The 15000-nt window shown below is 49.5% G+C and overlaps 1 protein-coding gene across 1 annotated transcript in view; it reads right to left on the bottom strand.

Annotated features, from left to right (window-relative positions):
- LOC112236362 (attractin) overlaps positions 1-15000 on the bottom strand; it is a 210999-nt gene that overhangs the window by 17964 nt on the left and 178035 nt on the right. The window contains 1 exon segment of the mRNA XM_042330405.1: positions 7507-7585. Coding sequence (XP_042186339.1) covers positions 7507-7585 — 79 coding nt within the window.

The following is a 15000-nucleotide window of genomic DNA, read 5'->3' on the forward strand; positions in this document are numbered from 1 at the left end:
GTGTAGACACCACTACACGCTAGAGCTGGGACACCACTACACGCTAGAGCTGGGACACCACTACACGCTAGAGCTGGGACACCACTACACACTAGAGCTGGGACACCACTAGAGCTGGGACATCACTAGAGCTGGGACACCACTACACACTAGAGCTGGGACACCACTACACACTAGAGCTGGGACACCACTACACACTAGAGCTGGGACACCACTAGAGCTGGGACACCACTAGAGCTGAGACACCACTACACACTAGAGCTGGGACACCACTACACACTAGAGCTGGGACACCACTACACACTAGAGCTGGGACACCACTACACACTAGAGCTGGGACACCACTACACACTAGAGCTGGGACACCACTACACACTAGAGCTGGGACACCACTACACACTAGAGCTGGGACACCACTACACACTAGAGCTGGGACACCACTACACACTAGAGCTGGGACACCACTACACACTAGAGCTGGGACACCACTACACACTAGAGCTGGAACATCACTACACACTAGAGCTGGGACACCACAACACACTAGAGCTGGGACATCACTACACACTAGAGCTGGGACACCACTAGAGATGGGACATCACTAGAGCTGGGACATCACTAGAGCTGGGACACCACTACACACTAGAGCTGGGACACCACTACACACTAGAGCTGGGATATCACTACACACTAGAGCTGGGATATCACTACACACTAGAGCTGGGATATCACTACACACTAGAGCTGGGATATCACTACACACTAGAGCTGGGATATCACTACACACTAGAGCTGGGACACCACTAGAGATGGGACATTACTAGAGCTGGGACATCACTAGAGCTGGGACACCACTACACACTAGAGCTGGGACACCACTACACACTAGAGCTGGGATATCACTACACACTAGAGCTGGGATATCACTACACACTAGAGCTGGGACACCACTACACACTAGAGCTTGGACATCACTAGAGCTGGGACACCACTACACACTAGAGCTGGGACATCACTACACACTAGAGCTGGGACACCACTAGAGCTGGGACATCACTAGAGCTGGGACACCACTACACACTAGAGCTGGGACACCACTACACACTAGAGCTGGGACACCACTACACACTAGAGCTGGAACATCACTACACACTAGAGCTGGAACATCACTACACACTAGAGCTGGGACACCACAACACACTAGAGCTGGGACATCACTACACACTAGAGCTGGGACACCACTAGAGATGGGACATCACTAGAGCTGGGACATCACTAGAGCTGGGACACCACTACACACTAGAGCTGGGACACCACTACACACTAGAGCTGGGATATCACTACACACTAGAGCTGGGATATCACTACACACTAGAGCTGGGATATCACTACACACTAGAGCTGGGATATCACTAGAGCTGGGACATCACTAGAGCTGGGACACCACTACACACTAGAGCTGGGACACCACTACACACTAGAGCTGGGACACCACTACACACTAGAGCTGGAACATCACTACACACTAGAGCTGGAACATCACTACACACTAGAGCTGGGACACCACAACACACTAGAGCTGGGACATCACTACACACTAGAGCTGGGACACCACTAGAGATGGGACATCACTAGAGCTGGGACATCACTAGAGCTGGGACACCACTACACACTAGAGCTGGGACACCACTACACACTAGAGCTGGGATATCACTACACACTAGAGCTGGGATATCACTACACACTAGAGCTGGGACACCACTACACACTAGAGCTTGGACATCACTAGAGCTGGGACACCACTACACACTAGAGCTGGGACATCACTACACACTAGAGCTGTGACACCACTAGAGCTGGGACATCACTAGAGCTGGGACACCACTACACACTAGAGCTGGGACACCACTACACACTAGAGCTGGGACACCACTACACACTAGAGCTGGAACATCACTACACACTAGAGCTGGGACACCACTACACACTAGAGCTGGGACATCACTACACACTAGAGCTGGGACACCATTAGAGATGGGACACCACTAGAGCTGGGACATCACTAGAGCTGGGACACCACTACACACTAGAGCTGGGATATCACTACACACTAGAGCTGGGACACCACTACACACTAGAGCTGGGACATCACTAGAGCTGGGACACCACTAGAGCTGGGACACCACTACACACTAGAGCTGGGACACCACTACACACTAGAGCTGGGACACCACTACACACTAGAGCTGGGACACCACTACACACTAGAGCTGGGACACCACTACACACTAGAGCTGGGACACCACTACACACTAGAGCTGGGACACCACTACACACTAGAGCTGGGACATCACTACACACTAGAGCTGGGACACCACTAGAGATGGGACATCACTAGAGCTGGGACATCACTAGAGCTGGGACACCACTACACACTAGAGCTGGGACACCACTACACACTAGAGCTGGGACACCACTACACACTAGAGCTGGGATATCACTACACACTAGAGCTGGGATATCACTACACACTAGAGCTGGGATATCACTACACACTAGAGCTGGGATATCACTACACACTAGAGCTGGGACACCACTAGAGATGGGACATTACTAGAGCTGGGACACCACTACACACTAGAGCTGGGACACCACTACACACTAGAGCTGGGATATCACTACACACTAGAGCTGGGATATCACTACATACTAGAGCTGGGACATCACTACACACTAGAGCTGGGACACCACTAGAGATGGGACACCACTAGAGCTGGGACATCACTAGAGCTGGGACACCACTACACACTAGAGCTGGGATATCACTACACACTAGAGCTGGGATATCACTACACACTAGAGCTGGGACATCACTACACACTAGAGCTGGGACACCACTAGAGCTGGGACATCACTAGAGCTGGGACACCACTACACACTAGAGCTGGGATATCACTACACACTAGAGCTGGGACACCACTACACACTAGAGCTGGGACATCACTAGAGCTGGGACACCACTACACACTAGAGCTGGGACACCACTACACACTAGAGCTGGGACACCACTACACACTAGAGCTGGGACACCACTACACACTAGAGCTGGGACATCACTACACACTAGAGCTGGGATATCACTACACACTAGAGCTGGGACATCACTACACACTAGAGCTGGGACACCAATACACACTAGAGCTGGGACATCACTACACACTAGAGCTGGGACACCACTAGAGATGGGACACCACTAGAGCTGGGACACCACTACACACTAGAGCTGGGACACCACTACACACTAGAGCTGGGATATCACTACACACTAGAGCTGGGACACCACTACACACTAGAGCTGGGACATCACTAGAGCTGGGACACCACTACACACTAGAGCTGGGACACCACTACACACTAGAGCTGGGACACCACTACACACTAGAGCTGGGACACCACTACACACTAGAGCTGGGACACCACTACACACTAGAGCTGGGACACCACTACACACTAGAGCTGGGATATCACTACACACTAGAGCTGGGACACCACTACACACTAGAGCTGGGACACCACTACACACTAGAGCTGGGACATCACTAGAGCTGGGACACCACTACACACTAGAGCTGAGACACCACTACACACTAGAGCTGGGACACCACTACACACTAGAGCTGGGACACCACTACACACTAGAGCTGGGAAATCACTACACACTAGAGCTGGGACACCACTACACACTAGAGCTGGGACACCACTACACACTAGAGCTGGGACACCACTACACACTAGAGCTGGGACACCACTACACACTAGAGCTGGAACATCACTACACACTAGAGCTGGAACATCACTACACACTAGAGCTGGGACACCACTACACACTAGAGCTGGGACACCACTACACACTAGAGCTGGGACATCACTAGAGCTGGGACACCACTACACACTAGACCTGGGACATCACTACACACTAGAGCTGGGACACCACTAGAGCTGGGACATCACTAGAGCTGGGACACCACTAGAGCTGAGACACCACTACACACTAGAGCTGGGACACCACTACACACTAGAGCTGGGATATCACTACACACTAGAGCTGGGACACCACTACACACTAGAGCTGGGATATCACTACACACTAGAGCTGGGACACCACTACACACTAGAGCTGGGATATCACTACAAACTAGAGCTGGGACACCACTACACACTAGAGCTGGGACATCACTAGAGCTGGGACATCACTACACACTAGAGCTGGGACACCACTACACACTAGAGCTGGGACACCACTAGAGCTGGGACATCACTAGAGCTGGGACACCACTACACACTAGAGCTGGGACATCACTAGAGCTGGGACATCACTACACACTAGAGCTGGGACACCACTACACACTAGAGCTGGGACACCACTACACACTAGAGCTGGAACATCACTACACACTAGAGCTGGAACATCACTAAAACACTAGAGCTGGAACATCACTAAAACACTAGAGCTGGAACATCACTAAAACACTAGAGCTGGAACATCACTACACACTAGAGCTGGAACATCACTAAAACACTAGAGCTGGAACATCACTAAAACACTAGAGCTGGAACATCACTAAAACACTAGAGCTGGAACATCACTACACACTAGAGCTGGGACACCACTACACACTAGAGCTGGGACATCACTACACACTAGAGCTGGGACACCACTAGAGATGGGACACCACTAGAGCTGGGACATCACTAGAGCTGGGACACCACTAGAGCTGGGACACCACTACACACTAGAGCTGGGACACCACTACACACTAGAGCTGGGACACCACTACACACTAGAGCTGGGACACCACTACACACTAGAGCTGGAACATCACTACACACTAGAGCTGGAACATCACTACACACTAGCGCTGGAACATCACTACACACTAGAGCTGGAACATCACTACACACTAGAGCTGGGACATCACTACACACTAGAGCTGGAACATCACTACACACTAGAGCTGGAACATCACTACACACTAGAGCTGGAACATCACTACACACTAGAGCTGGAACATCACTACACACTAGAGCTGGAACATCACTACACACTAGAGCTGGGACATCACTACACACTAGAGCTGGAACATCACTACACACTAGAGCTGGAACATCACTACACACTAGCGCTGGAACATCACTACACACTAGCGCTGGAACATCACTACACACTAGAGCTGGAACATCACTACACACTAGAGCTGGGACACCATTACACACTAGAGCTGGGACATCACTACACACTAGAGCTGGGACACCACTACACACTAGAGCTGGGACACCACTACACACTAGAGCTGGGACACCACTACACACTAGAGCTGGGACACCACTACACATTAGAGCTGGGACACCACTACACACTAGAGCTGGGACACCACTACACACTAGAGCTGGGACACCACTACACACTAGAGCTGGGACATCACTAGAGCTGGGACACCACTACACACTAGAGCTGGGACACCACTACACACTAGAGCTGGGACACCACTACACACTAGAGCTGGGACACCACTAGAGCTGGGACATCACTAGAGCTGGGACACCACTACACACTAGAGCTGGGACATCACTACACACTAGAGCTGGGACACCAATACACACTAGAGCTGGGACATCACTACACACTAGAGCTGGGACACCACTAGAGATGGGACACCACTAGAGCTGGGACACCACTACACACTAGAGCTGGGACACCACTACACACTAGAGCTGGGATATCACTACACACTAGAGCTGGGACACCACTACACACTAGAGCTGGGACATCACTAGAGCTGGGACACCACTACACACTAGAGCTGGGACACCACTACACACTAGAGCTGGGACACCACTACACACTAGAGCTGGGACACCACTACACACTAGAGCTGGGACACCACTACACACTAGAGCTGGGACACCACTACACACTAGAGCTGGGATATCACTACACACTAGAGCTGGGACACCACTACACACTAGAGCTGGGACACCACTACACACTAGAGCTGGGACATCACTAGAGCTGGGACACCACTACACACTAGAGCTGGGACACCACTACACACTAGAGCTGGAACATCACTACACACTAGAGCTGGAACATCACTACACACTAGAGCTGGGACATCCCTACACACTAGAGCTGGAACATCACTACACACTAGAGCTGGAACATCACTACACACTAGAGCTGGAACATCACTACACACTAGAGCTGGAACATCACTACACACTAGAGCTGGAACATCACTACACACTAGAGCTGGAACATCACTACACACTAGAGCTGGGACATCACTACACACTAGAGCTGGGACATCACTACACACTAGAGCTGGACATCACTACACACTAGAGCTGGGACACCACTACACACTAGAGCTGGAACATCACTACACACTAGAGCTGGAACATCACTACACACTAGAGCTGGGACATCACTACACACTAGAGCTGGAACATCACTACACACTAGAGCTGGAACATCACTACACACTAGAGCTGGGACACCACTACACACTAGAGCTGGAACATCACTACACACTAGAGCTGGGACACCACTACACACTAGAGCTGGGACATCACTACACACTAGAGCTGGGACATCACTACACACTAGAGCTGGGACATCACTACACACTAGAGCTGGAACATCACTACACACTAGAGCTGGGACATCACTACACACTAGAGCTGGGACATCACTACACACTAGAGCTGGAACATCACTACACACTAGAGCTGGGACATCACTAGAGCTGGAACATCACTACACACTAGAGCTGGGACATCACTACACACTAGAGCTGGAACATCACTACACACTAGAGCTGGGACATCACTACACACTAGAGCTGGGACACCACTAGAGATGGGACATCACTAGAGCTGGGACATCACTAGAGCTGGGACACCACTACACACTAGAGCTGGGACATCACTACACACTAGAGCTGGGACATCACTACACACTAGAGCTGGAACATCACTACACACTAGAGCTGGGACATCACTACACACTAGAGCTGGGACATCACTACACACTAGAGCTGGAACATCACTACACACTAGAGCTGGGACATCACTAGAGCTGGAACATCACTACACACTAGAGCTGGGACATCACTACACACTAGAGCTGGAACATCACTACACACTAGAGCTGGGACATCACTACACACTAGAGCTGGGACACCACTAGAGCTGGAGGAAGTCACACACAGATCATTATCGTATTCAGTCAATTCATGGACATATGGATTTCTTTAGATATCGCCCTTCTCTACACGTGTTGAATATTGACATTCAAAAGAGGTTAACTCATCTTCAACATGGCAACCAGACTTCCTCAGGTAACTGCCACAGTAGTGAAAGTGCAACAGAACAGACCCACTCAGGGATAGGTTTTATCCAGGTGTTGGTCAGATGTTGGAAACAATAACCGTGGTAACCACTCACCTCTCGTCGCCGTGACGCCCAGCAGCTCTGTTTGATCTTCCAGACGACTGCCGCCACCAGGAGGAGAGAAAGGAAGCAGCTGGGAGGAGACAGGAAGAGGAGAAGTTTGAGACAGGAAGAGAAGGGGTTAGCGAAAGGAAGCAGCTGGGAGAAGACAGGAAGAGGAGGAGTTAGAGAGAGGTCTCTCTTTCCTCTCCTTCTGCCTCTGGGAATCCCTCAGACAGGGGTCAGCCACAGCTCCCTCTGGGAATCCCTCAGACAGGGGTCAGCCACAGCTCCCCCTGGGAATCCCTCAGACAGGGGTAGCAAGTTTTAAGTTCCTCGGCATACACATCACAGACAAACTGAATTGGTCCACTCACACAGACAGCATCGTGAGGAAGGCGCAGCAGCGCCTCTTCAACCTCAGGAGGCTGAAGAAATTCGGCTTGTCACCAAAAGCACTCACAAACTTCTACAGATGCACAATCGAGAGCATCCTGGCGGGCTGTATCACCGCCTGGTATGGCAACTGCACCGCCCTCAACCGTAAGGCTCTCCAGAGGGTAGTGAGGTCTGCACAACGCATCACCGGGGGCAAACTACCTGCCCTCCAGGACACCTACACCACCCGATGCTACAGGAAGGCCATAAAGATCATCAAGGACATCAACCACCCGAGCCACTGCCTGTTCACCCCGCTGTCATCCAGAAGGCGAGGTCAGTACAGGTGCATCAAAGCTGGGACCGAGAGACTGAAAAACAGCTTCTATCTCAAGGCCATCAGACTGTTAAACAGCCACCACTAACATTGAGTGGCTACTGCCAACACACTGTCAATGACACTGACTCTACTCCAGCCACTTTAATCATGGGAATTGATGGGAAATTATGTAAATATATCACTAGCCACTTTAAACAATGCTACCTTATATAATGTTACTTACCCTACATTGTTCATCTCATATGCATACGTTGATACTGTACTCTATATCATCGACTGCATCCTTATGTAATACATGTATCACTAGCCACTTTAACTATGCCACTTGGTTTACATACTTATCTCATATGTATATACTGTACTCGATATCATCTACTGTATCTTGCCTATGCTGCTCTGTACCATCACTCATTCATATATCCTTATGTACATATTCTTTATCCCCTTACACTGTGTATAAGACAGTAGTTTTTTTTTGGAATTGTTAGTTAGATTACTTGCTCGTTATTACTGCATTGTCGGAACTAGAAGCACAAGCATTTCGCTACACTCGCATTAACATCTGCTAACCATGTGTATGTGACAAATAAATTTGATTTGAGCCACAGCTCCCTCTGGGAATCCCTCAGACAGGGGTCAGCCACAGCTCCCTCTGGGAATCCCTCAGACAGGGGTCAGCCACAGCTCCCTCTGGGAATCCCTCAGACAGGGGTCAGCCACAGCTCCCCTGGGAATCCCTCAGACAGGGGTCAGCCACAGCTCCCTCTGGGAATCCCTCAGACAGGGGTCAGCCACAGCTCCCCTGGGAATCCCTCAGACAGGGGTCAGCCACAGCTCCCCCTGGGAATCCCTCAGACAGGGGTCAGCCACAGCTCCCCCTGGGAATCCCTCAGACAGGGGTCAGCCACAGCTCCCCCTGGGAATCCCTCAGACAGGGGTCAGCCACAGCTCCCTCAGACAGGGGTCAGCCACAGCTCCCCCTGGGAATCCCTCAGACAGGGGTCAGCCACAGCTCCCCCTGGGAATCCCTCAGACAGGGGTCAGCCACAGGTGATTTTATTTGAAACCCCAAAGGTTTTACAATAAAATAAGAAACGGTTGGGGGGGGATTTTTGTAAAGAAAAACCGGAATTAATGAAAAACTGATGTTTTATTTAGGAAATCTGTCCATCAGGTAGTCCCATAAATAAAACATGAACATCCAGAAAGTATTCATACCCTGGACTTATTCCACATTTTGTTGTGTTACAGCCTGGATTCAAAATAGATAGATGTTTTTCTCTCACCCATCTACACACAATACCCCATAACGACGAAGTGAAAACATATTATTACAGAGTTTAGCAAATATATTGAAAATGAAATACAGAAATATCTCATTTACATAAGTATTCACACCCGAGTCAAAACTTTGTTGAAGCAACTTTGGCGGCAATTACAGCCGTGAGCCTTTTATGAATATTTTATATTGAACCTTTAACTAGGCAAGGCAGATAAGAACATTCTTATTCACAATGACGGCCTACCCCGGCCAAACCCGGACGACACTAGGCCCTATGGGTCTCCCAATCACGGCCAGTTGTGATACAGCCTGGATTCGAACCAGGGTGTCTGTAGTGACACCTCAAGCACTGAGATGCAGTTCCTTAGGCCGATGTGCAAGGGCTCTAAGAGCTGTGAGTGTTTCTGGGTAAGACTTTAAGAGCTGTGAGTGTTTCTGGGTAAGACTTTAAGAGCTGTGAGTGTTTCTGGGTAAGACTTTAAGAGCTGTGAGTGTTTCTGGGTAAGACTTTAAGAGCTGTGAGTGTTTCTGGGTAAGACTTTAAGAGCTGTGAGTGTTTCTGGGTAAGACTTTAAGAGCTGTGAGTGTTTCTGGGTAAGACTTTAAGAGCTGTGAGTGTTTCTGGGTAAGACTTTAAGAGCTGTGAGTGTTTCTGGGTAAGACTTTAAGAGCTGTGAGTGTTTCTAAGAGCGTTTCACAATATTTGCCCTTTTACTATTTTATAGTTTTTTATTTGTATTTTTACCCATCTACCAATAGGTGCCCTTTGCGAGGCATTGGAAAACCTCCCTGGTCTTTGTGTTTGACATTCAGTGCTTGACTTTAGGACTTACAGATAATTGTATATGTGGGCTACAGAGATGGGGTAGTCATTCAAATATCAATGCGAATTGTTAAGCAAATGTTTATTCCTTTCAGCTTTTGATTGAAACACATGATTTCACTTTGGGATTAGGGGGTATTGCGTGTAGGCCAGTCTGAAGGCACTGTATGTGATCAAGGTATGAAATTATTGTTATTTTAAAATACAATCTATTTTGGGCTCAGTTGTGGTCAATAAGTGTGCAGGTGAATCTATTGGCCAACTCCTGCCCTAAGAGAACATTATCTCACCTCTACCCCTCCTATTACAGTTGAGAAATAGGAGGAATGAGGAGAAGGAGAGGAAGAGGAGAGGGGAGAGGAAGAGGAGATGGGGAGAGAAGAGGAGAGGGGGAGAGAAGAGGAGATGGGGGAGAGAAGAGGAGATGGGGAGAAGAAGAGGAGAGGGGGAGGAGAAGAGGAGAGGAGGAGAAGGAGAGGAAGAGGAGAGGGGGAGAGGAAGAGGAGAGGGGGAGAGGAAGAGAAGATGGGGAGAGAAGAGGAGAGGGGGAGAGAAGAGGAGATGGGGGAGAGAAGAGGAGATGGGGAGAAGAAGAGGAGAGGGGGAGGAGAAGAGGAGAGGGGGAGGAGGGGGAGAGAAGAGGAGATGGGGAGAAGAAGAGGAGAGGGGGAGGAGGGGGAGAGAAGAGGAGATGGGGGGGAGAGAAGAGGAGATGGGGAGATGGGGAGAGAGGAGGAGAAGAGGAGAGGGGGAGAGGGGGAGAGAAGAGGAGAGGGGGAGAGGGGAAGAAGAAGAGGAGAGGGGGAGAAGAAGAGGAGGGGGGAGGAGAGGGGGAGGAGAGGGGGAGGAGAGGGGGAGAAGAAGAGGAGAGGGGGAGGAGAGGGGGAGAAGAAGAGGAGAGGGGGAGGAGAAGAGGAGAAGAGGAGGAGAAGAAGAGGAGAGGGGGAGAAGAAGGAGATGGGGAGAAGGAGAGGGGGAGAAGAAGAGGAGATGGGGAGAAGGAGAGGGGGAGAAGAAGAGGAGATGGGGAGAAGGAGAGGGGGGAGAAGAAGAGGAGATGGGGAGAAGAAGAGGAGAGGGGGAGAAGAAGAGGAGAGGAAGAGGAGAGGAGGAGAGGAAGAGGAGAGGGTGAGAAGAAGAGGAGAGGGGGAGAAGAAGAGGAGAGGGGGAGAAGAAGAGGGAGATGGGGAGAAGAAGAGGAGAGGGGGAGAAGGAGAGGAGAGGGGGAGAAGAAGAGGAGAGGAAGAGGAGAGGGGGAGAGAAAGAGGAGAGGGGGAGAAGAAGAGGAGAGGGGGAGAAGAGGGGGAGAGGAAGAGAGGGAGGACTAGGAGAGTACTTTTCTTCACTCAAACCCCTTCACTCAAATTATAGATGATCCTGGTCATCTATAATTAACGAGACGCAGAGCAGCGCTGCACAGAACTAGCCAATCCCAGTCCAGAAACCACACAGAATCCAAAGCCTATCAACCAATCAGATCCTCTGAGCTGCTGCTGGGAAACAGCCTCTCCCCAAGCTGATGTCCTCACCAAAAGGTTAGAGAGAGGGAGAAGAAGAGGAGAGGGGGAGGAGAGGGGGAGAAGAAGAGGAGAGGGGGAGAAGAAGAGGAGAGGGGGAGAAGAAGAGGAGATGGGGAGAAGAAGAGGAGGAGAGGAAGAGGAGAGGGGAGAAGAAGAGGAGAGGGAGGAGAGGGGGAGAAGAAGAGGAGAGGGGGAGAAGAAGAGGAGAGGGGGAGAAGAAGAGGAGAGGGGGAGGAGAGGGGGAGAAGAAGAGGAGAGGGGGAGGAGAAGAGGAGGAGAAGAAGAGGAGAGGGGGAGGAGAGTGGGAGAAGAAGAGGAGAGGGGAGGAGAGGGGGAGAAGAAGAGGAGAGGGGGAGAAGAAGAGGAGGAGAGGAAGAGGAGAGGGGGAGAAGAAGAGGAGGAGAGGAAGAGGGAGAGGGGAGAAGAAGAGGAGAGGGGGAGAAGAAGAGGAGAGGGGGAGAAGAAGAGGAGAGGGGGAGAAGAAGAGGGGGAGAAGAAGAGGGGGAGAAGAAGAGGAGAGGGGGAGAAGAAGAGGAGAGGGGGAGAAGAAGAGGAGAAGGGGAGAAGAAGAGGAGAAGGGGAGAAGAAGAGGAGGAGAGGAAGAGGAGAGGAGAGGGGGAGAAGAAGAGGAGAGGGGGAGAGGAAGAGGAGAGGGGGAGAAGAAGAGGAGAGGGGGAGAAGAAGAGGGAGATGGGGAGAAGAAGAGGGAGATGGGGAGAAGAAGAGGAGAGGGGGAGAAGAAGAGGAGAGGGGGAGAAGGAGAGGAGAGGGGGAGAAGGAGAGGAGAGGGGGAGGAGAGGGAGAGAGGAAGAGGAGGGGGAGAGGAAGAGGAGAGGGGGGGAGAAGAAGAGGAGAGGGGGAGAGGAAGAGGAGAGGGGAGAGGAAGAGGAGAGGGGGAGAGGAAGAGGAGAGGGGGAGAAGAAGAGGAGAGGGGGAGAAGAAGAGGAGAGGGGGAGAAGAAGAGGAGGGGGAGAAGAAGAGGAGAGGGGGAGGAGAGGGGGAGAGGAAGAGAGGGAGGACTAGGAGAGTACTTTTCTTCACTCAAACCCCTTCACTCAAATTATAGATGATCCTGGTCATCTAATTAACGAGACGCAGAGCAGCGCTGCACAGAACTAGCCAATCCCAGTCCAGAAACCACACAGAATCCAAAGCCTATCAACCAATCAGATCCTCTGAGCTGCTGCTGGGAAACAGCCTCTCCCCAAACTGATGTCCTCACCAAAAGGTTAGAGAGAGGGAGGGAGAGATATGGTGAGAGGGAGAGAGAGAGAGTTGGAAGATATGGTGAGAGGGGACACTCTTTTCATGCAATGTCAACTGCTGGGGGGTGTTATATGCCACACTAGTAGTGTAGGGTGACTACTGTAATAGATGAATGGGGCTAGTTAGTTTAGGGAGACTACTGTAATAGATGAATGGGGCTAGTTAGTTTAGGGAGACTACTGTAATAGATGAATGGGGCTAGTTAGTTTAGGGAGACTACTGTAATAGATGAATGGGGCTAGTTAGTTTAGGGAGACTATGGTAATAGATGAATGGGGCTAGTTAGTGTAGGGAGACTACTGTAATAGATGAACGGGGCTAGTTAGTGTAGGGAGACTACTGTAATAGATGAACAGGGCTAGTTAGTGAGACTACTGTAATAGATGAATGGGGCTAGTTAGTGTAGGTTGACTACTGTAATAGATGAATGGGGCTAGTTAGTGTATTAGGACTACTGTAATAGATGAATGGGGCTAGTTAGTGTATTAGGACTACTGTAATAGATGAATGGGGCTAGTTAGTGTAGGTTGACTACTGTAATAGATGAATGGGGCTAGTTAGTGTATTAGGACTACTGTAATAGATGAATGGGGCTAGTTAGTGTATTAGGACTACTGTAATAGATGAATGGGGCTAGTTAGTGTATTAGGACTACTGTAATAGATGAACAGGGCTAGTTAGTGTAGGTTGACTACTGTAATAGATGAATGGGGCTAGTTAGTGCAGGGTGACTACTGTAATAGATGAATGGGGCTAGTTAGTGTAGGTTTCCTACTGTAATAGATGAACGGGGCTAGTTAGTGTATTAGGACTACTGTAATAGATGAATGGGGCTAGTTAGTGAGACTACTGTAATAGATGAATGGGGCTAGTTAGTGAGACTACTGTAATAGATGAATGGGGCTAGTTAGTGCAGGTTGACTACTGTAATAGATGAATGGGGCTAGTTAGTGTATTAGGACTACTGTAATAGATGAATGGGGCTAGTTAGTGTATTAGGACTACTGTAATAGATGAATGGGGCTAGTTAGTGTATTAGGACTACTGTAATAGATGAATGGGGCTAGTTAGTGTATTAGGACTACTGTAATAGATGAATGGGGCTAGTTAGTGTAGGTTTCCTACTGTAATAGATGAACGGGGCTAGTTAGTGTATTAGGACTACTGTAATAGATGAATGGGGCTAGTTAGTGTATTAGGACTACTGTAATAGATGAATGGGGCTAGTTAGTGTAGGTTGACTACTGTAATAGATGAATGGGGCTAGTTAGTGTATTATGACTACTGTAATAGATGAATGGGGCTAGTTAGTGTATTAGGACTACTGTAATAGATGAATGGGGCTAGTTAGTGTATTAGGACTACTGTAATAGATGAATGGGGCTAGTTAGTGTATTAGGACTACTGTAATAGATGAATGGGGCTAGTTAGTGTATTAGGACTACTGTAATAGATGAATGGGGCTAGTTAGTGTATTAGGACTACTGTAATAGATGAACAGGGCTAGTTAGTGTAGGTTGACTACTGTAATAGATGAATGGGGCTAGTTAGTGCAGGGTGACTACTGTAATAGATGAATGGGGCTAGTTAGTGTATTAGGACTACTGTAATAGATGAATGGGGCTAGTTAGTGTATTAGGACTACTGTAATAGATGAACAGGGCTAGTTAGTGTAGGTTGACTACTGTAATAGATGAATGGGGCTAGTTAGTGTAGGTTTCCTACTGTAATAGATGAACGGGGCTAGTTAGTGTATTAGGACTACTGTAATAGATGAATGGGGCTAGTTAGTGAGACTACTGTAATAGATGAATGGGGCTAGTTAGTGCAGGTTGACTACTGTAATAGATGAATGGGGCTAGTTAGTGTATTAGGACTACTGTAATAGATGAATGGGGCT

This window comes from Oncorhynchus tshawytscha, linkage group LG11 (assembly GCF_018296145.1).
Source record: "Oncorhynchus tshawytscha isolate Ot180627B linkage group LG11, Otsh_v2.0, whole genome shotgun sequence".
Taxonomy (NCBI): domain Eukaryota; kingdom Metazoa; phylum Chordata; class Actinopteri; order Salmoniformes; family Salmonidae; genus Oncorhynchus; species Oncorhynchus tshawytscha.